The 27,582-nt window shown below is 50.9% G+C and overlaps 1 protein-coding gene across 1 annotated transcript in view; it reads right to left on the reverse strand.

Annotated features, from left to right (window-relative positions):
• The window catches only part of SH3RF3 (SH3 domain containing ring finger 3), a 281,575-nt gene that overhangs the window by 37,495 nt on the left and 216,498 nt on the right, over window positions 1-27,582 (reverse strand). Inside the window, exons 4-6 of the mRNA XM_036351738.1 lie at window positions 21,880-22,233; window positions 5,614-5,690; window positions 492-662 (exon numbers count right to left, since the gene is read on the reverse strand). Of these exons, the coding sequence (XP_036207631.1) occupies window positions 492-662; window positions 5,614-5,690; window positions 21,880-22,233 (602 nt within the window). The remainder of the gene's footprint in view (window positions 1-491; window positions 663-5,613; window positions 5,691-21,879; window positions 22,234-27,582) is intronic.

Consider the following 27,582-nt stretch of genomic DNA (forward strand, 5'->3'; position numbering starts at 1 on the left):
ATGCTACCAGTTAATAACAATTGCTGACTTTGGGGAGTACATCACTTTTCCTTTGCACATATGCATGTATGCGTGTTTCATGTAGAGCAGGTCCATGTTACAGCACATGTGCCCGCTGTACTCTCACTGTGCACAGGAACCTCCCCCCCGATATCCACACCCACACCCACACCTGTGAGTCTCGCCCTCCATGGTGACTCTGCCTCCACTTACTGCTACTGCCCTGACTGCAGCTCATTCTGCTCCCACCCTCTCCCTGGGCAGCCAGTGTCTGTTCGGGGAAAGACAAGCAAACCTAATTCAGAAGGGGAAATGCTTGCTACTTAGAATCCTTGTTCAAGGGGACTCTGAGCTCACAGGGCCAAACCCGATAGGCAGGGGCTTCCTGGCTGCCTTCTGAACTGTGTTTTTGGGTGGCCCAGTGATGACAGCTGCAGGGAAATGGGAGGGGGGATCCTCCCTTCTTTCCCAGGCAGCGACTACGACCTCACCTGGAAGCAGGAGTCACATAATTTCCTGGGAACACCCCAGAGAGCCCAGACCTCAGGGACGTGCCCTTGAACCAGCCGTCCTGACACTTCTCCAGGACGCAGTACATCTCGCCCTTGCGCAGCTCCAGCTCGTCACTCTTCTGGGGCTTGTAGGTGTAGAGTGCCAGGTACCTGCAGGCAGAAGAAGCAGGGCCAGGATCAGTAGTGGCAGGCAGGGCGGGCATAGAGCCACTGTGTCCCCCGAGTCACATGTGAGTTCTTCTGTGGGTGAACCCAACTTAAGAGTAGCTGATGCATCTGGGGACTGGCACACACAGCATGTGATCTGCTCTTCCCAGTAAAGCAATGAGGGGCTGGGGGAGAGGCATTCCCAGCACTGCAGGTCCAGGGAGGCACTGGCAGGGAAGAGGCAGAGCTCTGCCCTGATCCTGGAGCCCATGGCCATGCCCAGCTCAGCGCCTACCCAAGCAAGTGTGCAGCCAGGAGCACCTTTCCGACCTGACAGCTCAGTGAGGCTCCTTGAGCCGTGAGAGGCCCTGGGGTGTCAGAAGTAGATCTGGGGCCAGGTCTTAGGGGCCGCCCTGTTTTTGTTTGTTTGTTTACTATTTTCTACACTGTCTATAACTTGGTGCTCTGGGCAAGAGACATCTTTAGGAAAAACAGGGAGCAAGAGAACAAGCTGGAATGGGTTTTCCTTGTTTAGTCTCCGGCCCGGCCTGACATCGATCTGAGCTGGCAGAGGCCTCGAGGCCCTGCATAGAGAAAAGGCAGCCTAGGTAGGGAATTCTTGGTTACATTCTTCCTTGCAATATTTGTACCACAACTAATTATTCAAATTCTACTTTTTTTTTTTTTTTAAAGCAAGTTTATTTGAAGACAAGGAAAGAACAAACTTAGTGGTGGAAATTCCCACTTAGGGCCCAGAAAGTGGGCCTCCAAGCTGCCAAGAGCCATGGCAAACCCCTCTGTAACAGACCTAGTGACCTGACCCCAGCCTCCCAGGGCACTCTGAGGACTGGGAAATGCTGCAGGTGCTTTGCTGCTTGGGGTTTGAGAATGGTTAGTTGTGAGCTGATAGAATTGTGAGGCAGTTCCCTACAGACACAGATTCACTAGACGTTGCCCCTCCCAAGGGCTGCCTGAAGCCCACAGGGCTCTCTGTGGTTGGGGAAGCTGAGGTGCCATCTGGGCCCCAGATTCCCCTGAGGATCAGCTGGGCTTCCCCCAAGCACAGCTCAGTGCTTGCTCCCTCACAGGCCTGACTCCCAGTGGCAGTCCTCCCCCAATGCAGGGCAGTCCTCCACACGCGGCAGGAAACCCGACTTAGCACTAGTGCTGCTGAGGACCCACCGGCACCTATAGGCCCCCACGCTGGCTTTCTGTCAGTTGGCCCTGCTGGCACCTTCACAAGTGCCACTCTGCCCACAGGCTCCCACTCTGTTCAGGGTGACTTTCTGCCCTTCCCCTGTGCATTCTTCTCCACTCCTTCCCGGTCGGGGCCTGGTTCTGCTCTCTCCCTGAAGGTGATCAGCATAACAGGGTGCAGGAGGGCAGGTACCGTGCTGCTGCAGGAGCTTCCCACAAGCGGGCTGCTGTCAGAGGAGACTGGATTGTGGGGTCACTCCCCTGGCGCCTCACCGCAGAGCAGGGACTTACATTACCGGGTCTTAATGTACTGAGCTCACACTGGTCAATCCCACTGCAGCCCGAGGTGCAGAGCCAGCCCTGTGTTACGAATCTGGGTAGAAGCGATCCCATCCCATGTGAGGCATGGTTCCCACCATCACAGACTGTGTAAACATTAGAAGACGGTTTGGCGACCTCTTCCTGTTCCCACAGGTCCTTCACTCCCCTCATCTGAGAAACCCACGGAGAAGTGGAGGTAAGATTCACTCACAGCCCAAGTGGTGGCCTATTTATAAGGGCTGCTCCGACCTGAAGTGTGGCCTCCAGGACCAGACATTTATGCCCCAGGAAGCCCTACAAGGCAGGCAGATGAAGAGCAGACAAGCCCGGGCCAGGGAGTGGACTTTGAGTGGCCTCCCAATACCAGGCAGTGAGAAGGGAGGGTGTGGGCTCCTGCAGGCCTCAGTGTGTCATGGGAGAGATGAGCAGCCGCCTCATGCACTGCGTAAGCAAACTGAGATCCCTCTTTGTGGATTTGTGTGTTTTTTGTTTTTTTTTAAAAAATAGATTTTATTGATTTTTTACAGTGGAGGGGAAAGGGATAGAGAGTTAGAAACATTGATGAGAGAAAAACATCGATCAGCTGCCTCCTGCACACCCCCTACTGGGGATGTGCCCACAACCAAGGTACATGCCCTTGACCGGAATCGAACCTGGGACCCTTCAGTCCACAGCCTGACGCTCTATTCACTGAGTCAAACTGGTCAGGGCCCCCTGGTGTTTTAAGAAAACCAAAGCCTTAGACAATCAGTGCCCATGGGAACTTTTATATGCTAGAAGAAGAGGGTAAGAACACTCTTCGACCATTGGCTGACCTGAGCGATCAGGCCTTTCAATTATATGGGCTCACACTTCAGAGCATGTGACTTGACCTGCAGAAGGCAAACCCTGCATGGACGTGGATGACTGGAGTCATTCTGTCACAGACCTTCTGATAGCCTGGCCGGTGTGTATCACAGACCCCCGGCTCACAGTAGCATGCTCACTGCCACCCTTGTCTCTGTGTAGGCGTCCCTATCATGCACAACCTCAGATCATCTTTGAGCATGACTACTGCTACTGTTTTGGGAAGGACAGACAGACAGAGAACAACCACATTCCCACCCTACATGCCTGTCACCGGCATGCACGGACCACTAACTTCTTAGAGCTAAAAAGGATAGATGAGTGATCAGGTTAATCTGATAAACCAAAGAGGTCATTGGATCGTTATCTCCCTAGTAATAAAATAAAGACTGCGATTTCAAAGGTCATATTCTCAAAGTGGATTGTGCATAGCGCTGTAACATATGAGATATTACTTGCCATGGTGCTTGGCACTCGGTACAAACAGCCATGCGAAGCACACAATGAACCAGTCTCCAGCATTGCTGGCCATGGTTTCTCTGCTTCTCAGATGACCACTGTGACTAGCAGACACATCTCTGCCAAAATGCTTATCATCCTTTCAAGGACAGTATTTGACATGGAAGTCTTCCTTCTGTTACCCAAATGAAAATCAACCCAGACACGGACAGCCATGCTCTGGGAGGAGACAGAGAAGGAGAGAGCAGAGGGATGGGGTCCCCAATGGCAGAGTGGGGTGGGGTGGGAAAAGAGGTCTTTCCATCTCCACACAAAATTGAAAAGCCTGCAAGGTATGGGAGGTCTGTGCATGGTGGGGCCTCCAAAATGTACTCACACACCCGGGAGTGACATTCTTGGAACTGTGCTACCTTTTGGGTCTCAAAGACAGAGCAGCCTTCTTGGGTGGCTGGTTTGATGCAGAGTTGGGGACTTTGGGCCAACACCGGGAGTCCTCTGCACCGAGGAGGGGTAAGGCTGTGGCTCTCATTGAACAAGTAAACATCTGTTGAAAGCCTGTGTGCTGGGCATTCATTTTGAGACCCAAAAGTGGAACACCTGGGCCTTGTTCTGCAAGAGTTCCCGGTGTCCTGCCTCTCATTTGGGAAAGTCCACGAGGGCCCAAGGGTCTCCTGTGGATGAAGATCTATTTTCTCAGGGAAAGGAAATCCAGTGTTAGAAGAGCAAGACCATCACCACCATCCTTCCCCACGTGCCTCCTCGGTCCAGGTCTGAGTGGAAGCCATTGGAGCTTACCCAGGAGACCCAGTCAGAAGACAGCACCTTCTGTCCAGTGTTGGTGAAAACGTGGGTTTCAGCCTAAAGACATCTAGAAGGCAGTATAGTAATGCTCCCCTCGGGAAGCTAGGTTAAATATAGGTGAGCCTCAATCTCCTTTTGCTTACCTGAATGATAATAACCAACTCACAGCACTGTGGGTAAAAAAAGGAGGATGTTCATGATTCCCTCCCTGTCCCCACGTAAGGCAAACGCTTCCACTAGGCCAAGGGAGGCAGGGAAGCATGTACCAGGTATTTAAGCTACTTCTAGGAAACCTTCTGGAGCTTGGCAAGTTGCTTTTTCAGAGGCATTTTGCTTGAAATACATTCTGTTCTGCACCAACACAGATTCCCAAGTGTCCTTCTGACTGCGTAGTACCTGTGAACATTTCCCTTCCCCAATTATTGACCAAATTCTTACTCTCCACCTTAGAACATTCATTCAGGTAACTGGCTCATTGCAAACAAAAGAGTAGAAGACAGTCTAATTCTTCAGAACGCTATTTAAGTGGGGAGTTTTTATACTGCACGTATCTTTTAAGAACTGTAATTTAACAAGAGTAGGTTCTAAGCAAGACAAGCATGTCACTTCCAGCAGTGACTCATCAGGGTGTATTTGGCTGTGACACACAGATTCTGTGCATGGGTATGGCAGTGACAGCTACTAAGATGCTGAGCTACTCTGAGCAGCTAGTAACTAGCCACCATGAAGACCCCACGACCTCCCACTGCGCCAGCATCCTCCCACTCTGGCCTGCAGCCCACACCTTCTCAGGGGCCTGTGAGGTGTTCTCTTTGCTATGGTTGGTCCTCTCCTGATTGGCCAGTGCCTGTATCATCAAATATTTTGATTATGCCCTCTGCTCATAATAAATTTCCTAGGGACAATAACATTTAAAATCCTGCTAAACTTTTCTGCACTTTCCTGTCAGTACTATTATTAGATGTACATAATTAAAACTGAGCAACTAGTGGGCAGCTGGTGTGGCTCAGTGGTTGAGTGTTGACTCATGAACCAGGAGGTCACAGTTTGACAGCTGGTCAGGGCACATGCCTGAGTTATAGGCTTGATCCCCAGTAGGGGGCATGTGTGAGGCAGGTGATAAATGTTTCTCTCTCATTGATATTTCTATCTCTCTATCTCTCTCCCTTCCTCTCTCTCTGAAATCAATTAAAATATTTAAAAAATAAATAAAATAAACTGACCAACTAGTAACACATGAGGCCCCCATAGAAACCACACATTTCCACGCTGGCAGGGTGAGATGGAGATGCTGAGGGCATGGGATCCCAAAACACAAACAGCAGCTCACACATTGAGAGGCAGCTGCCCTTTGGGAGCCATGTCCTGCGGTTCAGCCGCTGGGCTGGATCCGGCAGAGGAGGAGTCCTGTAAACAGACAAGAAGAGAGTGAGCTGACAGGTGGCCCTGCCCAGGAAGGAGAAAGACAACGTCGCATGGCATCATGAAGCATGTGTCCTCCCCTCAGGGTCTACTTGCCTGGGTTGTTAATGACTTTTTCCCCCATATACTGGGGAGAGCTTGGCGCCCAATGACGGGCCCACGGCAGCTCTCCAGAGCCCTCCTGGAGCAGCTGCTCAGAGCCCCTTTCTGTGACTGCATCTGGGTCCATCAGCACCACTTTGTGCTGAATATGGAAGAAGGCAGTTTCAGGAAGTGCATCTTTATTCTTAAAGCTTGAATGAATTATTCTTGTGTTTGTAAAAAGAAAATCCAGACAAAACCTTTCATGCTATAAAGCCTGCACTCATTGAAAAAATGCATTCCCAGGAACTAAAGAGTAATCTCTACAGAAAGCTGGTCCTTTGGCTGTGGACAGAGGGCAGGTTGTAGGGCAACAGGACTGACAGAGCCTAGCATCTCCCACCACAGCCCTGAGGGACTCAAAGCTTCAGAGTTTATTGTGCAAGGAGATGACTGGAGGGACGTCTGCTTCTAGATAGTTCCTTACAATCAGGTGTATGCTAAGCCGGCTGAGGGAAGTGGTTAAGGGCCAGCAGAGAGATCTGGGCTGTGCATAATCTCGCTGAGGCGATTCCTGCACAGAGGCCCCTGTAGACCCAGCCACAATGAACTGAATTGTGCCCCCCCAAAGATATGTCCAAGTTATAGCCCCTAGTGGCTGTGAAGGTGGCCTTATTGGAATAAAGGTCTTTGTAGCTATAGGTAAGGATCCTAAAATGAGATTACCCTTGAATAGAATGGGCCCTAAATCCAATGACAAGTGTCCTCATGAGAGAGAGAAAAGGAGGACAGAGAGACCTGAGAGGAAGGAAGGCCACTTAAAGAACAAGGCAGAGACTGGAGAGGTGCATCTCTAAGCTCAGGAGCACCAAGGATTGCTGGCAGCCACCAGACGCTGGGAGAGAGGTCTGGGATGGATTCTCCCTCAGCCTCCAGAAGCAACCAATCCTGCCCACCAACACCCTGATTTTGGACTTCTGGCTTCCAGAACTGTTGCGTTAAGCCACCCAGTTTGTGGTACTGTTACAGCAGCCCCAGGGAACTAGTAAAACTCTATTCACTGCCCTTGCTTAGCTGATGAGCTACATGTGCTAAGGCAACCTTCCAATCCCTCCTGGGTGGTCGACTTCCCTCCTCCACCAGGGATCATGAAAGGTGCCGGAAACCACAGCACATCTACAACCTCTAAGAAGTTAGAAATTCTATTCTTTCTTATTTAAACAACGAAGTGCCTGGCAGAATGAGAGCATGCAACACAGAAGCGTAACTTCCCTCATTTCTCCAAGACACCGTGAAGTTTCAAAGGATTTCCCACTCCAAGCTCCAGCATCTGCGAGAGACTGCTTCCCAGAGGCAGCCCCTCCCCAAGCATCCCTGTGGCTGATGCAAGATGCTGCTTCCTGGGGTGCTGTGTGGGAATGGGCTAAAGGTGGGGGACATTCCTCTGCTGACAGATATGGGGGACTTCTGTCTGCTCATCACACCTGCCGAGCCTAGGAGGGGAGACAGACCTGAAGGCATTCACCATCAAAGCTTGGGAATTTTTTCCTTCAAGATGCTGGAGGAGTTCTCCACAGCTGGCCAGGGACCTCCTCCACAGGCTGCAGGCTGGGGTGGGCACTGGTTCCAGGCCCTTCCTCCCCTGGGGTAAGGACAAGCACCCCAAGTGCTGGTTTCCCCACAGCTGTCCCTTCTTGGATGGTCCCTGGAGAAAGGTGTGGGCAGGATGTCAGGGCCCTTCACTCACTCACTCACTCACTCACTCACTCAGACACGGGAAGGTGGCTCCATGCTGGGGGTGATAGCCGAGGCCTAGGAGCACCCCGTGTGCCACTCGTCAGCTGAGCAAAGTCAGACCTGGTCAGTGAGCTGATGAGAAATGTTCTCTTCCCCCTCGGCTCTGCATACAAGCAAGAAAGTAGTGTGACAGTCAATTGAGTTGTAGGGTTGTTCTGCCTACACGAGACATGATCTAGGTCCTCACTGACATCTGCTGACCACCGATTGTCAGGACTGGCTCTATGCCCATTGTGAGCTTGCACGGGGGATGACAAGCACTGGACATGTCATTATAGACATGGGAGTCCCAGTAGTGCAGGGGCACAGGAATATACAACTGGGACCTCACCTGAGGGTGTGACCAGGGAGGGCTTCTGTGAGCAGGGAGTGGGCCCATTAGGTGAGGTGATGAGGGTCGGATGGTGAAGGAGGTGCAGAGTAGTCTGTCCAGCAAGGGCTGGCAAAGGCAAGCTCAGCAAGTTTGAAGAAACTGAAAGAAAGGAAAAGGTGAGGGAAAGTGCCCAGAGCCTGTCTGTGTGAGGCCTTCTGGGAGGGTTCTGGCCTTCACTTTGAGGGCAGAGATGCCCTGGAAGGCTGGCAGGAGAAAGACTGAGATGGAGTCAGACCCATGCCTCACAGGGGGACCCCTCAGGAAGCATGAGGAAGGCCAGGTCTGGGTCAAGGGCATGGGGATGGAGGAGGTCTGGCATGTATAGGAGGTGGTGGGTAAGAATAATTACAGCAAAAATAATAAAGACCACTCCCCCATCCAGAGCTCACCAGCATTTCTGCTGGAATAATGCATTTAATATTCAAATAAGCCTATAAAGTGGGTGTTTGTTTTTTATCAGCATTTTATAAAATGAGTATCTGAGGCACAGAGAAGTTAGGTGAATGGCTCACATTCATGCCAATATAGGGCCATGGCTGGGCTGGAACTCGGGCAGTCAGGCGCTGGAGGCCACGTGCCTACTCGCCACATCTCTGCATGAGTTTCTCATGGCTGCTGTAACAGGTCATGACATACTTAGTGACTGAAAACAACACAGATACACTGTCTGACAGTTCTGGAAGTCAGAAGTCCCAACACAAAGGTTGGCAGGACTGTGCCCTCTGAAGGTTCTCAGGCAAAATCCATGCCTGGTCTCTTTCAGCCTCTATAGCCACCCACTCCCCCCAATCCCTCCTCAGCTGGTGGCCTCTGCCTCCATCTTGAAAGCCAGCAACGTATCACCTTCAAATCTCTCTCTCTGACCTCTGCTTCCATCACGTCATCTTCTCTCTGACTCCAAACCTCTTGTCTTCCTCTTATAAAGACCTTGTGATTACATTGGGGCCACTGGGTAATCCAGCATAATCTTCCATCTCAGGTTCCTTGCCCCTTTTGCCTAGTAGAGTAACACATTCACGTTCTGGGGTCAGATATTTGGGAGTCCATATTCCCTCCTCTCCCAACAGGACTAGTGGAGTCATGAGCTGAAGGGCACAAGAGAGGATGATGAGCGGAGTTTCTGGCCTTGGCAGCTGGCCAGATGGGGGTGTCATGTGCAGAGATAGGGAGTGTGAGATCTGGGAGCCATCAGAGTTGGACGTGTGGAGACTGACATGCTTGGAGATGGTGACGTGAGGATGAAGCAATGCCAGCTGAGCAGAGGGGACAGGCCTGCAGGTGGAGGTTTGGGGATCACTGGCATGTAGCTTGTCTACATAGCAATGCAGCCCGCCAGTTAAGTTCTTAGCGCTCAAGTATGTGAGCTCGTGTCTGTGTGACCTTGGACACAGAGCCTCCACCTCTCAGGTTTAAGTAGGAGTCAGGACTGCTGCCCTCAACTATGTGGCAGCAGGGACGGAACTTACCCTCCCAACTAAAGCAATTGAAAAATCAGGCAAAATATGTGAGCCAATGGTTCCCTAAAATTTTAAAAATTAATAAAGGACAGGTAGATATGCCTGAGAGATGAGAAAATAGGGTCATAAAGGCTCCTGTCTTCTATGTTAGTTGGAATATTAAGTGAGATAATTTAATTTAAGCCCTCAATAAATGCTGCTATTATTACTGAAGCCAGGGTAGGAGGTGGATGAAATGGTCTGAAGGAAAGTGGGGTGAGGAGAGGATAGCCTGTGGACCACCAACGTGGCAGGAGAGCTGGCAAAGAGGACAGAAAACAAGCAAGAAGCACTGGTGTTTCTGGGTTCAGGGGAGAAACAGTTTCCCAGGAAGCTGTTGACAACCATGCTGAATGTTGTGGAAGGTCAGGAGAGATGAAGGCCAGAGAAGCCCTTCAATGTGGGGGTGCAGACACTCACTGGGGCTGGCAATTCTTGCTAACAATGAACCCTAAAATCTGCAAACAATTTCTATTTATAATATAGAAAATTTGGAGCAACCCAAGTGTCCCATGCCAGAAGGTTTGATGGCAGATGACACCATGCACAGCAAATAGCCATGAGGTAAGGGGAATTCACACCAAGAGGTATGGAGGGCTGTGTGAAGTGCCTCAAATGGAAAAGGTGGCTAGAGAAATGCGTGTGTAGGCTTACCTCATTTCTGTAAAAGATGCATGTATTTCCAGGGGAAAATGGTCTGGAGATTTATATATCAAACTAGAGGCTTGATGCACGAAATTCATTGTGCAAGAGTAGGCCTTCCTTCCCCCGGCTGCCAGCACCGGCTTCCCTCTGGCACCAGGACCTGGGCTTCCCTCTGGCCACTGGCAGGCACCCGGGACCCAGGCTTTCCTCACAGCCCCAGCTTCGTCCAGTCTAATTAGCATATTATGCTTTTATTATTATAGATGATAACCATTGGTATTTAAGGGAGTTGGGATTTGGGATAATTATTTTTAAGTCTATGTGTTCAAATTTTTCATCATTTTAATACTAAAAAGCAAAATGGTTTTCTGATACATTGTCCAAGTCATAAAAAGAATAATAAGGTTAAGTTATTTGAGACCTGTTTAAGACCAAGCTCTGGGTGATGGTGATCCTTGTTTTCCTGGTTCCCACATGTGCCATCTTTATGGGGATGCCAGGGGCAGACAGGAGATCATGGAGTGCCCCTGAGGACTGGCCCAGGTGACTACTGGCAGCGCACAGGAGGAAGCCAATACCTGGGCACCAAGCACAGCAGATACACACAATGACTGGCTCAGAGGAACCTCGACCCCATGACTCTGTCCAAATAAACTCTACTGAAACAGCCTGTCCAGCCCCGCACACGCAGAGCACCAGGGACTGCTCTGAGTCTTGCTGTGACCAAAAGGCAGCCTGTGTGGGGTCTCCACTCCCAATGCTCGGGCCACTCAAGTGGTAACTCAGTAAGAGGCAATAACGCCTTTGGCCAGGACAGTCAGAGGAGACTGACACCTGTATGTCAGGTGGAGGGAGAGGCTGGCTGACTGTGGACGGTGCAGTGTTAAGGCTCAAGAACCCATCTTTGCCAGCATCTGCCAACTTCGCTGGGTGACCGCACACAGAACACACCACATGGCAGAGTGTTTGGAGGGTCAGGAAGGACTAGGGAGGGAGGGCTGCCCAGGCGCATGGTAAGAGAGCTGCCCCTAGAGACAGCCTCAGGGCAGTGCATCCTGGCAACGTTGCTGGAAACCTGGCTCTCGTGTTTTGAAACTTGATTTGGCAAATACTACCAAGCAAATGTGTGGGATTTCACAGCAGACTCTTACCTAAAGCTGGAATGGAGGAGCAGAGAGGCCACACTTGTGAAAACACTTTTTTCCTGAAGGTCAAGATGGAGAATATCTAAAACAGACCTGGCTGAGCATGTGTTCCTGTCTTGCCCCTGCATGTGCAGTACAAAGCCCAGAGGGAAACAGAGTATGACTTCCTGCAGTAGACAGGAACCTGCCTGAGAGTCAGACCTTCATTTCTGTTATTGCTGATAGGAGGTGAGGAGCAATGTTGCTGTGGTGGCGAGTGCAGGGTACCCTCAGGGACAGCTGAGCAGAAGGAAACCAATGGGACGCTGGGGCCTCCTGAGAGGCAGCAGGGCCCTGCTAACTCCTGGCAGGTGTCCCAGAACGAACGCAGCTCTCCTTTAGGTGACTGGGAATTGGAAGCATGATGCACGCACAGGCTTCCTAGTCAGCACCAGGCTGCCTGGAGGCTCTTCCCCCCAGTGCATCACTCCGAGGACACACGGGACAAGAGAAGTCTGGCTTCAGACTGATTGAATGCAACACCAGGTCTTCCTGTGGCCCTTTCCTTCCAGCTCTGGCCACGCTGGTGGGCTTCCCGAGCCCTAGGCCCCCACACTGGAGCTTGTTCATTCCTAAGAACCACATCGCTAATACTGCCTTGATTTTTAATGGGCCTTAAGGGGTTGATGAAGCTTTGGAGGGAGGCAAATCAGGCGGGGATAAAAATAAGGACGGAGAACAGGCTCCAGCTGCTTTTAGATAAAAATAATTGGGAACACAGACTCAAAACAGACATTCTCCCTGTCTCTGAGATCACTAGGCTCAAAGCCCAGCCCAGCCTGGGCAGACGAAATTATGCCTCTGGTTCAGCACAGAAGGTTTTTGCCTGTGATAGGCAGGGTCACATGGTCTTCTTTTTCAGATGACCCCATAATGGAACCACGCTGGGGTTCAGCCCAGGCAGGTAAGCACTCCCCCGATGTGGGGGAGCCAGCCAATAACCCGGGGATGCTGGGGCCTTGGTCCTCAGATCTACTGACCCCATAGAATGGATGACTCCAGCAATTCCGCTGGGCCTAATGTTTAAAAAAAGCATCCCATAAGCATTTAACACAAGCCAAGTATGCAAAAGGGGTCAGCTGCTCAGGTCACTGGTCAGAGGTGATGCCCTCGTCAAATGAAACTCCCGTGGTACCCGCAAACAGAGGGAAAGCAGGTCTGGGAGTCCAGTAATGCTGCCCCCGGTGTCCCGCGCCCACTGCCCTGCAAGCACACGCACAGGTGGGAGGCAGAGCTCAGGCAGGCCAGTGATCCCCGGGCCCGGGCAGCTGCTCGCCTTCCAGGCCTCCTTGTCCCACCAACAGAAGGCAGGTCAGGGTGACTGCAGGGCTCACACAGCCCTGGTCTGGCAGTCAGTGAGAAGCCTGCCATCACTTCTTACAGTGACCTGCCCTTTGGAACACCCCAGCCTTGGTGATTTAAATGAGCATCAGTTCCTGGCTGCAGTGCTGTGGCCTCGGACCCCTGATTCTAAACTGTCAGGTTGTTACCAGAGGCTGAAGACCCTGCTGCTATATTTTTTGTTGTTGGTAATCCTCACCTGAGGATGTATTTCCCCCACTGATTTTTAGAGAGAATGGAAGAGAGGGAGAGGAAAAGGAGAGAGAGGGGGGGAGAGAGAGAGAGACATGGATGGATTGGTTGCCTCCTGCATGCACCCTGCCCAGGTATGTACCCTGGACCGGAATCAAACCCTTGACCATTCAGTGGGGGAAGCTGATGCTCTAACCACTGAGCAACTGACCAGGGTGCTGCAGCTCCAATGGGGCCCCTGATCAGTAGTTGGGAACCAGGTGATTTTATTTTCCTCGTAGGGTCAATACGAGGAAAAAGGGGTCTGGACTGGTGGGCTGAAAGAGGCTTCACCTTGCTTTCCTGACACAGTGGCACACACTGGGACCCTGAGAAGAAACCCCCAGAAGAAATGGACTTACCCTCAGTTCAATTTTTAATATGAGTTCAGAAAACTCATCACCCCAAAGAGCAGTTAAATAAGCCTACTTTCTTCATCACACGACCACTCCATACAGAATGCAAGTGAGTCTCATGAACGTGCTTCTAAAGAAAAACTCAAAAGAAAACACTTTATGGCCCGAGTCTTTTGCTTGGCTCCAAAAGGACAGCACCACGGCGGGCAGAGGCCTGGTGGCATCATGAGGGTGAAGATGGGCAGGCCTGGAGGCCTGGAGGTCAGAGCCCAAGAAGCCTGACCAGATGGCCTGTCCTGGGACAGGGAGGGCCTTTCTTCCTGCCAACATAACAGTTCTTTCTCAGCCCTTGGGAAAGCTGGCTGGCCACCTAAGATGGAGGCAGCGAGGAGGCCTACATTCACCTTGCATGCTGCCCACTGCCCACTTCGCCCCGGCAAGCTCTCCACATTAGCTCACAGTGTGACTCTGGAGCCTTTGGGCTGTTACCTCCTGGGCTGTGTGAACAGGCCCCTCCCTCAGGGCTGTGCTCAGCTCAGGATTGGACGGACTCACCCAAAGATCAAATCTGGCCCCTCGCTGCCTCCTGCTTTTGTAAATAAAGCTTTATTGGCACCCAGACACCCCACACACTTGCTGTTGCCTGTCTGCTTTTGCCCACAAAGGTGGAACTGAACAATTGTGACATACTACATGGCCCAGAGGCTTGAAACATTCCATCTCTGGCCGTCCAAGGACAAATGCTTGCCAGCTCTGCTCTGGTCTGCAACCTTCAGTGCCTGCCCTCACCTCACTGGGCCAAGGGTCGGGACCAAAAAATCTCGCTATGCCAAAAGCTTAACGAGGCACCCAGGACATTATTAAGGAAAGTGGCCCAAGAAGGGCAGCATGGAGGAACAGCATCCACAAAACAGCTCCAGTTTAAGGAATGAAATTTCACAGCACCAGCGAGGGCAGGACAGGCCTGTAAAGGGGCTACAGGATCAACTTCTTACCTTGGGAACCTCGAAAGTTTCAGCTCTAACCAACAGATGTAGCCCTTGAGCCTCATTTCATGAGAAGGAGTCACAGGTGGACCTCCATCATTGCTTCCTCTCTAGCCTTTCCCTTGGAAAGTCCGGTTGCTTGGTCATCCTTGGCCACAGAAGGTGCCAGCAGCTATTGTGAACCCCCTTTCACTGTATGAGTCCATAAGACTACAGACGTCTTCATCTGGCTTTGCACAGAATGTACAGTATTTGTAGACCAACAACCTGTGTGCTATGCTTCAGACGGAAGGTGCTTTCTCTATAGTGAGAGGCTGCAGGGAGGATGGGCTTCAAAACCCTGTTTTGTTCAACTCAGAATGCTCATCCCTCCACTCCTGCATCCGAGGGCCCCTGTGCAGAGGCTCCCTGCCAGGCACTGAGGGTACAAAAGGGGCAAGTATACCTTTGTCTTGGCTAAGCTCACAGGCTGTCGGGCCAGCAGGTGATGGCAGACATTATCAGAACTGTGCTGAGAAAATTGGACAGATACATGCAAAAAATGAAGCTAGACCACTTTCTTACACCACACACAAGAATAAACTCAAAATGGATTAAAGACTTAAATGTAAGGCCTGAAACCATGAAACTCCTAGAAGAAGACATAGGCAATAAACTCTCTGACATTGCTCTTAATAATATTTTTTTCTGATATATCTCCTTGGGTAAGGGAAACAAACACACAAAACAACAATAACAACAGAAAACAAACAAATGGGACTCTATCAAGCTAAAACAGTTTGCACAGAAAAAGAAACCATCATCAAAATGAAAAGACAACCTAATAAATGACAACCAATAACGGGTTAATATCCGAGATATATCAAGAACTCATACAACTTAACACTAAAAGGACAAATAATCAAATTAAAAAATGGGCAGGGGACTTGAACAGACATTTCTCCAGAGGACATACATACAGCTGGCCAATAGACATATGAAAAGATGCTCAATGTCACTAATCATCAGAATTGCAAATTAAACCACAATGAGATACCACTGCACACCTGTCAGAATGGCTATCATCAATAAACCCAAGACCAACAGGTGTTGACAAGGATGTGGAGAAAAAGGAACCCTTGTTCATTGTTTGTGGGGATGCAAATTGGTGTAGCCACTATGGAGAACAGTATGGATATTCCTCAAAAAATCAAAAATAGAACTACCATATAACTCAGCAATCCATTTCTGGGTATTTACCTGAAGAAATCTAAAACACTAATTTGAAAAGACGTATGCATTTCTATGTTGATTGCAGCATATTTATAATAGCCAAGATACAGAAGCAACCCAAGTACCCATCAATAGACGAATGGATAATGAAGTGGTACATATATACAATGGAATATTATTTGGCCATAAAAAAGAATGACATCTTTCTATCTGCAACAATATGAGTGGACCTAGAGGGTATTTCGCTAAATGAAGTAAGTCAGACAGAAAAAGAAAAAAATACCATATGATTTCAATTTTATGTGGCATCTAAAGAACAAAATAAATGAACAAATGAAACAGAAACAGATTCATAGATACAAAGAACAAATAGATGGTTGCCAGATGAGAGGGGTGAAAAAGAGAAAAGTATTAAGAAGTACAAATTGGTAGCTACAAAATAGTTACAGTGATGTAAATACAGCATAGGGGATATAGTCAAATAATGCTGTAATAACTATGTATGGCATGAAATGGGTACTAGACTTCTAGGGGAAATCATTTCGTAAGTTATATGTGTCTAACCATTCTGCTGTATACCTAAAACTAATATAATATTGTATGTCAACTGTAATTGAAAAAAAAGTTTTTTTGACATTTAAAAAATGTTAAACACACACACACACACACAAAACAAACACTGTGTACACACCAGCCTGGGTGTGGGAGCTCATGAGAGAGGAGGGAGAGAAGATGAGTTTGAGAAGGCTGCCAGAAATCCTTGACCTGGAACCCTTGCAGATGCTGCCTGGGGGTGGGGAAGGGGCTGCACAGGGCTCAGCTGGGAGAGAGGAGGCAAGGTGTGCTCTGGGAAGGGGCTGGGCCTGGCCTGAAAGGAGAGGGAGGGATGAGACCAAAGGAGACCCAGGCGAGGCTCTGAACTTCCTCATCACCCTCCATCCAGAAATATGGTGCCTGAGGAACCGAGCCTTTAAGGAGATGTGGGGGACCAGGGAGCTGGTCCCGCAGATCCTTGGGGCCCACTCTTGCCTCTCTTCTTCGTTTCCCCCTGGCTCTGAACTGCCATGGCTTCTCCTTGTGCTGACCTATTTAGTGCTTCCCACTTTCTATGCTCTATGGCAGAGGTCCTCAAACTTTTTAAACAGGGGGCCAGTTCACTGTCCCCCAGACATTCCACACATGCGCACTGCAGGCCTGGGACGAGTCGGCTGCTAAGCAGGACAGGCAGTGGTGGCAAAAACACCTGGCGGGCCGGATAAATGTTTTCGGGGGGCCGCATGTGGCCCGAGGGCCTTAGTTTGAGGACCCCTGCTCTATGGCATGGAGCGATGCCCTCTGCTGGTGGTCCAGGTGAGTCCTAAGGCGGGGTCCATGACAAGCCTCTCTTTGTGTCCGCCACAGGCTGCTCCCTTGACAAAGGGCTCACCAGACTTCAGAGGATAGTCAGGGTTCGGGGTGGGAGGACCAGCAGCTCACCTGCATTCCTGGACCAGCATATGCACACCAGAACTCCCCGCGCTCCCCAGGTGCCAAGGGGGTGCCAGGGACCTTCCTGATGCACCCTTCTCTTGTCTGCCAGGGATGGCAGACACCTGTGGATGTGGCTCCTGCCTTGTCATAGCAGCAAAAGAAACACAGTTGACACTGAACACCATGAACAAAAAGTCTGGCAGTGACCATGGCAAAGCCAGGCCACAGGCAGCCACAGCGTTCCCTGCCCTCACTCAGGCATGGCCCATAAGTCACAGGGGCACAGCAATTCCCAGATCTGCTTGAAGAAAAGTCTCCTGCACAAGGTCTTCAGGATGAGATGTTTTTATTCATCCCACATTCACTTGTTTGTTTCTTTCTCCTTATAAGACATGGAATTAAATTTGCAACTTTCTCAAAGTGCTAAGACTAAGCGCCGGTTCTGGACCAAGCAACAGTCTGCGGGCTGCAGGGCAGGTGAGAGCAGCCTGTGCCTGTCCCTCGGCAGTCCCCAGCACGACCTCCTGTGGACAGGATCGGTGTGTCCTGGGGCCCACCAGGCTGGGCCCGCAGACTGCTGCACTGAGGCAGACACCTGCGCCCCCCCACACTGGAAAGGCTCCCCAGCAGCAGGGGGAGCATCCTAACCACATCCTGGGAGCTCGCATGCACAGCTCTCCTCACTGACTTCTCAGACACAGTGAAGACATGGAGAAACTTTCTCTTGATATTTTCCCTGTTGAATCTCAAACACTTCCCCTCCTACTGATTTCACAGGGCACTTTCCTGGTCTTGATTTGTAAGCCATTGGGCTCTGAAGCTGAGGAATTCACAGGGCTGGTGACAGAGCCTGTTCCTGGCCTGGCCGGCTGGGGAGCCTTTCCCACATGTGGGTGCTCGATCCCACAGAGCCCGCACTCGCCGCCAGGGCAGGCCAAGGGCAATTGGCACAGAAATGTGAGCCTCGCTCTGCAAGTGTCGGCTCTTCTGCAGTCACTGTCTGCAGACAGTTTCCCGGCCTCTGTGTGAAGCAGTGATAGCTTACACAGACACAGAGGCTTTGCAGGGAATGGTGCTACAGGGGGCTGTTCACCAACATCTGGGTTCTCATCAGGGGCACCTGCTGGAGGACTTGCTGTGGCGACTGAAAGGTGAGCTGGAGTGACATGGGTCACCTGCATGCAGAAGTCTTTAGGAGCCATTACACTGGCTGCCACATTTCTCACCCCTCACTGCCACCTGAGGTCAGCATGCATCCTCTGTACAGGGCCAGACAATAAATATAATATTTTAGGCTCTGTGGGCAATATGATCTGTCACAACTAAGCAGCACCTCTGCTGTGGCCTGAAAAACAGCTACAGACAATGTATAAGTGAGCAGGTGCAGCTGTGTTCCAAGAAAACTTTATTTACCAAAGAGGGAGTAGGACAGACTTGGCCTGAAGGTGTGCTGATGTCCAGGGAGAGGGCACTGTGGAGCAGGCAGGCCCTCAGCTGCCCATGATAGACTGCAGTCTAAGTGAGAAGTAAGCCTCTGAGGGTTTATGGCTGCTTGTTATCACAGCATAACCTGGCTCACACTGACAGATATAGGGTGTTCCAGACCTACATGTACCCATTAAGGTTCCTCAGGCAGTTTGGTGATGACTTTAGTCACCTGGTTGGTTTCTTATTTGGTTTATGGGAGAACTATTCTAAAATGTAAGTAATCATTTCCTAATTTGATCCAATGGCAGTTATAAACAAATAATTGGATTTTTAAAACTGGATGTGGGAGCAGTTTTGAATAGTCAGATGTGCACCTGTCCAACCACTAGGGTCTGGGATCGCTTGTCACAGCACATGACCTCCTTCATCCTGACAATTATAATGGGAGAAGAGCTTTGGCGTTAGAGCCCAGGCCTTGATTAGATGGCAGAGGTGCCTGGGAGAATAGGGTTTGGAACTTGCAGGATCTTAGGTTCAGGAATTTGTGAGAAGATGGAATAAAGAAGGGGAAGCAGGTTTGAGGAAATAGGACTGTCGCTATTCTCTGACATATTGAACTTGAGGTACTGCTCCAGGTGAATCTATTAGGTAGTAAAATATCTATAGATTAGAAAAGGACTGTGACAGGAGCTGTGGCTGCGAGCAGGCTGGGCACCACCCACCCTTACCCACCACCAGCCTTCCAGACCTTCAGCTGGCACCACAGCAGAGAGAGGCTCCGGGAGCAGACAGCCATGACTGGATAGACGAGGTGCCCTGGGTGTCACAGCTGACACCTGGGGGCTCATGATTCATTCCCTGACCCTCCGAGAAGCAGAAAGAACCACCACCTATAGCACTGACCTCACCCTGAGGAGAGGCCACCTGTGTCTGACAACAAACCAGCCAAGGAGGCTCTGCGCCAGCTCCACTTAGCACATGAGCACACCGAGACTCCAGAAGCGACCAGGCAACTCTCCTAGGTGACACAGCTAGTGAGCAGGGGCCTCTGCCCGCCACTGCCCTGTGCCAGGTCCCAGGCCAGGCTTCACAGAGTGCCCACTGCTCTCTGCAGGGGCTGGCGGGCACTTTCCACTCCTCTGGCCAGAAGCCAGCCCTGAACATTTTATAGCAAAGGAAGGTTAGGTGGCCTCTCGCCACCACTCCAGCCTGGAGCCAGGGGCAGGGCGGGATGAACAAGCCCACAGGAGCTATCACAGCGAGCTATCACTCACACCATCCGCTTCCATTTCCTCTGGGTGAATGAAAAGAATGAAAGCTTCTAGTTTTCCCTAGGGTGAGCTGTGCCTGGAGAAGCCCAGACAGGGAGGGAGCACACATAGGCCTGAGGTGTCCCAGAGGCACGCTGCCTGCTGCTAGGACCCTGAGCATTCTGTCACAGCTACTGCATTTTAGGGCCATTTCTATAGAAACCACAACCCCAGCACCCCCTTTCTATTTTAAAGGAACACAAAAGAGAGCTAGAAGAATCAGTGATATTGAGGATCTGTATCTCAGCCACCTAAGGGCTCCCTTGTCCATGTGGCTCAGAGGCAGGGCTCAGCCACACTGCTGCTGTGTGTTTGTGGCTGTGAGGATGGGTACATTTGCTTTTTATCTGGTTCATGTTCCTCCACAGGGCTTCAGAATGAAGTCAGTTAAATGGCAGCAGGACCATCTTGTGTTGGGCAACCTTTCTGATCTATGGTCGCAGGCACATAGGGTTTTTAGGGGGACTCAGCTGAGCCACTTCCCCAGGCCTCGCACACCAGTCTGGCTGGGAGCGCACACAGGCGTGGCCCACCCCGCAACAGCCACCCCTGCACTCCAGAAGAAAACTTGCTGGAACCCACGATCCAGGTCTCACAAAACCTCTGCCCCTTGTTGCCAGGAAGCCTTGGGTGTGCTGCACAGGAGCAGACAGGGCTGGTCTGAGTTCGAGGTGCGCCCTGTCATCTCACAGGGGCCAAAAACACCCATGCCCCTGGGCACAGAGGAGCCCGGGGGGTTCCTGCTATGCTGGCCTGGAGCCTGTCTTCATCATGCCAGCCTGGCACTTGGAGGCCTTTTTCTGAGAAAGGCAGGCCTGCAGAGTCTGGATTTTCCAGATTGGTGACCACAGAGCCCACTTCTAACTCCCAAGTGCAGAACTCCGGGACTAGGTCCCTCTTTCAGGGCAAATCCAGCCTGGTGGGGAGGAGGGTCCATGAGGCGGTGGCCAAAGCAGGACCTGGTGTTCGGCATGCTCTAGCAGCCCTGGGTACTTCCCTAGGTCGGCCAGGGGATGGGCATCCCAGTGTGATGCACAAGACCAACAAAGCAACCCCAAACCAGAAAAGCAGCATGGGAGCAGTGGCAGAACCAGGGGCTAGTCTCTGGGGCAGCCCGCCCATGGACAGCACGCCTGGGCTGTGGGAAATAGCACGGGGAAGTTCATCCTAACTCCCGGCCGCTCAGCTCACCCCTTACTTCTCCCAACAACTGAAATAAACTGGGACGGGTGAAAACTGCTTTGCTTGACCTCTTGCCCTTTGTAATGACCTTCATTAAAATCCGGAGCCTGACCATAACTTTCACCTGAAGTCAAAAGGACAGGAAATGGGTCTCAAGGTCCCAGCCACCTCTAAAATGAGCTAATACAGCACTTAATTCTAGTGGAACAAAGTGGGAACAGATTTTTAAAAATCTGTTTCCTCCTGCTCTGGGGGTTGTCTAAGTAGAGCCAGACTGCAGAGCTAGACTACAGAGCCATTGGACCGCCAGCACCCATGGGCGTGCTTGCTCGTTTTTAGAACTCCTAGGAAACACTGAGGGTGGTGACCTGTGGACCAGACATCCTGGCAGCCCTGGGTAGTTAATTGAAAATAAGGCCTCCCCTTCTCTTATTCTCCCCCTGCTCCTTTATCTTACTCGTGGAAGTTGAGCCAATGCCATGCCTAGAAATAGAAGGCATCTGTAAGAATTTATAATAATGAAAGGGTAACATGCTAATTAGACTGGACGTCATTCTGGACATCATTCGGACGAAGCCGGGGCTAGAGAAAGCCCGGGTCCTGTGTGCCAGAGGGCAGCCGGTGCCCACAGCCAGGGGAAGGAAGGCCTACTCTTGCACAAATTTGTGCACTGGGCCTCTAGTAATGATATAAGTACTAAACAATGTGCTCAATCCGGTTCTGAGGTCTGGCCGTTCCACTCTTTGTTGAAAGGGAAAGGAGTTGGCAAGTGTTAAAGAGATGCTAAAAACATCCAACACTAAACCAGGACATCATCCATAACACCATCAGATCGACTGAGTGCAAACTGAGACAGGATAATGTTATTCAAAGGCTATGCCAATCACATATCTGCCCTGGTAGTGACAGGGAGACACACCTACCATGGTCAGAGGTCCTGAGAATAGGAAGGGAGAAGGGTGCTGCCTTGACCTCCTCCATGCTAGTTCAGGGGACGGATGCTGAGCTCCGATTTGAGGATGGAGCCCCCAGCCCCAGGAAGGGTGCCCAGTGCCTCCCTGTCCATGCCCCGAGGATGTTACCTGGGTGGGAGCACTGCACGACACATGCGCCAGGTCCCGGATCCTGGCCGTGGCCCGGGGGTCGCTGGAGCTGATCAGCACTGGAGCACTGATTTCCACGGAATGCCGGTGGCCGGCAGCTTGTGAGGACCTGTGTGTCAGGCTGACCGCGGTGAAGGAGTGGCGTTTCCTGGCATTCTTCTTGCCGTCCACATGCTGCTGAAAGGCACTGACTGCCCCTGTGCTGCTTAAAGTGAGACCTGGGGCCACACTGGCCACCGCGCCAGGGTCAGAGGGCAACGAGGCATGGCAGTCAGACACAGCAGCTGGGCAGAACTTGTCCATTGCAATAAGCTGCTTGGCTGAGTCGTTGAGCTAAGTGAGAGAGGGAGAGGGGCTTCGTTAAATAAGGATCACACGCCACACCCAGCTTTCCGAGCTCACCCAGCCTGCACTCACAGTTAGAAATGGACACTGTGCTCAGACTGACCAGATCTTTATAACAGGGCATCAGGTATGAGAGGTGCAGCCAAACACACAGCGAAGGCTGGCGTGCCATCTGAGGAGTTTATTGAAAAGGATCTACCACATCTGCCCCAATGGAGCCCCCTGTTCCTGGGCTGCCCATTTCTGAGGGACCAGAGAGAGAGCAGCAAGGAAAGCCTAGCCATTATCTGCCAGTCACCATGGCAACAGGTTCTTGGCCTGCCTTGCAAATCTGGTCACCCTGGTAGGAGAATTCAAGGCATGTGACCAGAAGGCACTTTCTAGCCAGCCTGACTCCAAGCTGACCTGACCTGGTTCATGAGGGGTTAAAACTGCATTCTTTCCAGCAAACCTGCAAGGGCTCAGGGCACAACTCCTTCCTTGTTCTTCCACCCGTGGGGCCTTTACAGGGAGTTTGATCCCCGTGGAGCTTATCAAGGAAGGCAGGATGGGTTCCAGTCCCTGACAGCCTGGGTACTTGGGCCCCAGGGCTTCAGGCCCCATAGGCAGGCAGTGCCTGAGGCTGGAGGGGCTCTGGGAGAGAGGTGCCCTCTCCTGTTGGGCTCCAGCAGGGCCTCGGTTAGATGAAGGGTCAGTTCATTGTCTAGGAGCCAGAGTGTGCCCCTGGCTCTTCCACCTGGAGCAAGCTTTTCATCCAAGGTGTACAACAGAGCTGCTTTCCCCGAGGCTGCACTGGGCTCTACCTCTGTTCATGCTAGAGGGGGAACTTGCCGCAACTGCAGGACTGAAGCAGAGATGGCTGTTTCCCATGGGCTCGGAGTAGCCAGGAAGGACACGCACTATGAGAATGAGCTGGGCCCATCTGAACAGACAGTTAAATAAATCATGCTAGACAAACATCTGTGGAATTCTATTCTTTCTCCCTCCTCTTTTAAGAGGTAGCTGAAAAAACAGAGTCAATGCCAGCTAGCCCCTGGGACCTGCCCTGGGAAGCACAAAGGTAAATAGGAGGGAACTTGAGCCACTGGTCTGTTTTTTCCTCCCCAGACAGAAAGGGTGTGGGATGGGAGCCCTGGTGGAGCAGGCCTGGCACATACTTGCCTGCAGAGTCTGGAATGATGCATGGGGTTCAGACGGGAGCAGTCTGGGATGATGCACTGAGTTTGGGCAGGAGCAGGAAGAGCAAATGTGGCAAGAAAATCCCTAAGGGCAGGAGGCCCTTGCAGGCAGGTAAATGCAAGGACCCCAGCTGTGCACCTGCCTGTGGACTTCACCCTGTGCAGGAACCACGCCCATGTCCTCAGCTGAGGGGGAATGTGGGCTGGAGCCTGATGGGGCCAGGCCAGAAAGGGCACTGGAGTCTGGCCTCAGGCCTGGATTGGGAGATTCCCTCAGCCCGGAGCCATGGAGGCTCTCATTCAGGGTCACTACCAGGGTACGGAGGCCACTGCTAACATTTTGATAAGTTAAAGCATTTTAAGAAGACAAAACTCCACTGAATTGCAGTGGCGAGAGCCCTGATGCAGCCCCTCTGCAAGGCCAGGCAGATCCTATACACACCACTGCCCTGGAGGCCCTTGGGCCATCAGCATCTTCATTACAAACACCATCTTTCAGAGGGAGGGTATGAAAATCTCACTCCAGGCCCCCAAATGGGTGATCTAAGTCCAGGATTGTTTACCTTGAAATGTTTCCTCCAACAAGCTCAGCTGCTTTGCTCTATTTTATGTCTTTTATTTGCTTGCTCCCTCAACAGTCCTAGCTTGAAGAGCACCACAGCTCCTGTCCCCCACAGCCCTGTGTGGGCTCTCCAAAGGGGACCCCGGACTATGGTCTGCACCCACAATGCAGGGCCAAGTACAAAATAAAAAAGCTGGAAGGCACAATGCCCCTTATTATGGGCATCGGAATATAGTCTAAACACTCCCTGTGTGTCTCCACTTGGAAGGTTATTATACAGAATTAATAACAGAATTCCATTCTTCCCCAAAGCAATGGCTCTGGACTATCTCACTGAGTTCCACTGTTCCTCTGTTGAGTCAGTATTAGAAATTCCAATTTCAAGATCAGGAAATTCAGGCACCTACAGGTCAGGTGTGTGCACATCCAGCCCACTCGATGCCATAGGGAGCTGAGCATAGTGCCAGGAGCGCTGCACTGCCCACCGCTGGCACTGCTGGCCACTGCCTGAGCTAGTCCTCAACCACACTGCCCTCTCCTTCTCTATGGAGAACCAGGGTGCAAAGGCATTGTGCCTTTCTCACCCACCCCGTAATAATCCAAAGCCCATGATAGGTGCTGAAAGTGAGGGCCAATACATTTCCGGTGACTATAGTGCTTTCAACAAACTATAGGAAAAGTAAGAACTTCAGCTTTCAGGTGATGAATCCACACATTTCATCAGCAGCTCTTAGAGGTGAGGGGACATCCAGGGAAAGGCCTACTGATGAGGAACTGTTCAATTTTGTCTTCTTTACTAAATTGTTGTTGGTAACAAGTAGCTTCTTATTGGAGATAGAGATAGATAGATGATAGATAAATAGGTAGATAGACAATAGGTAGATAGATAAGATGATAGATTGAAGATAGATAATAGATAAATGATAGATAGATAATAGATAGGCAGATAGATAGATAGATGATAGAAAATTACCCAGGCATTGACCACCATGCCTGGAGTCCGGGCTTGCTAGACTTTGATAGGTGCAGTGGGAGAACTTCAGCTCTGGGACTTGCTCCTGAAGACAAAGCTCACTGTCCAGGGAAGCTGCCATCACCTTTCCAACAAGCTCCATGAGCCATGTGACATGGTGCTCAGGGCTGGGCCTGGCAGCTGGCACCACCAACGCTGTCCCGGTTGGAAAGCCTCTCTCTGGGTGCACATGTCCACACCACATAGACCCACCATTGCAGGACACCTGCAGCTACCATGACCTGCCACCAGTGGCTCCTACATCAGACTCTTCAGAGCAGCCATAATATCCCATTTCCTCCTACTCTGACTGGAGAAACCAGATGGCTCTGCTCTGTGCCGTGTAGGCACCGCGGCTCAGTTTCCCAGGGCCTGGGGGACCCAGGAGATAATGAGCAAACATGGGAGATTTCCTCTTCCTTCCCCCACAACCAGAATGCTAGAATGTGCTGTAAGTGGCTGCTGACTGGGGAGCGGTGGAGTGTAGTGATGTGGACAAGTGCTTCCTGCCTGAGGGTGCTCCCCTCTCTCAGCCAAGATGCTCACCTGGGAGTGAACGGGCTCTGCTGTCTGTCCACAGGTGCGGTCATCTGATTTGTATCTCAAGTGGGTACCTCCAACCCCCACAGGCAGCACAATCAGACAGACTGTGCTTTTTCACCACACACATAACACAAAAATCAATGACTAACCAACACATCCAGTAACTCCAATTTTGATTGTTCTTTATGGAAATAGAACACATTTTCAACGACCATACGAAATGGAAACAGAGTGGCAGCCCCAATGTTTAAAAGTCTTGATGAGCTTGTCCATTTATCAGAGGACCATCACTGGCGCTTGGAAAGGAGGGACCCCCCACAGAGCCTGCTCCCTCATGCTCTGCGGGTCCCTCCGCAAGGCCAGTGCTCAATCCACACACTCCGGGGAGCACATCCGGGGGCAGGTCAGCTCATAGTCACACTGCCCTCCGCCAGGGTCCCGTCTGGGCAATGGGACAGTGATGGTCAGCCAAGGTGACTTCCCTGTCAGGGACTCTGTATTCTGCCTGTGTGGTTAGCAACTGTGGATGAAAAGGGGCCGCATGTTAACCTGACTAGCTCAGGGGAGGCCTGTGTGGTGGCTTTGCAAACTCAGAGACCTAAAGTAACCACAAAGGAGGTCTGAAATGAAAGCTTTTAAAATAAAAGCAGTTTATGGAAGATAGTCATGTTCTAAGCTAGAATCTTCCCTGACAAAGGTCAATCTTTACCTTAATTAAGTCTGTCTATTGTCTTTTGCATCTAAGATAACATACCTTTGGAATGTCAAAGTAACTCCATTTTTCTGGACCCCTCAGACCACAACCAATGCACCTGGACGAAGACCCTAAATTCCCTCATTGCTATTGTTATCATGTTCATTATTGACTATTAACTACCCTGTACCCACCTATGTAAAAGAAGTATGTCTATCATTTCACTTTTCATCCAATCCCAGAGGTTCCCTCCCTCCCCACCCCCTGCTTTGCTTTCTCCCACCTCCCTAATCTATCACCAAGGGATTTCATGTAACCCACATACACCTATACACCTCCTTTTTTTATTGTAATGTATAAAACAAGGTGCAGAACTGCCAGTCTCTGGAGTATTATCTCACCGATTGAGATTTTGTCTCCTGGCAGTTGTCGGCAGTTTGGCTCAAATAAATTCACAAAATTCTCTATAGGTTTGAATGTTTCTTCTGTTAACAGGCCCTTCTTTTTAAGATTTTGTCTCACCAACTTTATTAGCTCAGCTGTGATATTCCTCTACAACCACTCTTTTCCTCCAACCACAGAAACATCTAGCAAAGTAGGGAGGACTGTGGAATTCCTTCCTTCCATTGTTTAACTAGTTCTACAAGTGGCCTGTTACAATAGGCTGTATCATCCCAGCTGCGCCAGAACTTGGGGACCAGGTGAACTAAAGAAGGCTCTCCACAGCAACTTATAGGAGCCATGAGCCCCCCGCACCCCTCAGGGGACCTGAGGCCAGCACAGATTTGGGTACTTGGTCTGGGAAAGAGCCGCCAGGCCCTGTGCAGAGTGCGGTCACCCAGACACACCTGTTCTGATTGAGAGGGCTTTAAGCTGAATGTGTGTAGGAGGAATTTTTAAACAAGGAATACGATTGGGAAACCAGACATATGGGATACAACATGAAAGGAAGGACACTGGGGTGAGAGGTTCCCAGCAGTTCTCAAGAAAAGTAACTTGGAAATAGATGTGCACAGCGACTCCTCCACCCTGGCCCAGAGACAGGAAGTCCAATCTCAACACATTTGCACCAGGGAGCAGTGGGGCTCGTGACTGAGATCTGGGGAGGGAAGTGTGTCTCCCCTGTCACGGAAATCCAGGAGCCAAGAGACAGGTCCGCTAGAGAGCAGCACTCATAATAGAAGAAGAGGGCAACCCACGAGTTCTTTAACAGACACACCAGATCTTTCCTGAGCACAGCCGTGTCCAGGCTGTCCCAGGTGCTGGGACTGCGACAGCAGCACAAGGCCATCTCCCGTGGAGCTGGGACTTCAGTGTGGACTGACTACTGAGGGAGCTTGTCAAAGAT

This window comes from Myotis myotis, unplaced genomic scaffold (assembly GCF_014108235.1).
Source record: "Myotis myotis isolate mMyoMyo1 unplaced genomic scaffold, mMyoMyo1.p scaffold_m19_p_2, whole genome shotgun sequence".
Lineage (NCBI taxonomy): Eukaryota > Metazoa > Chordata > Mammalia > Chiroptera > Vespertilionidae > Myotis > Myotis myotis.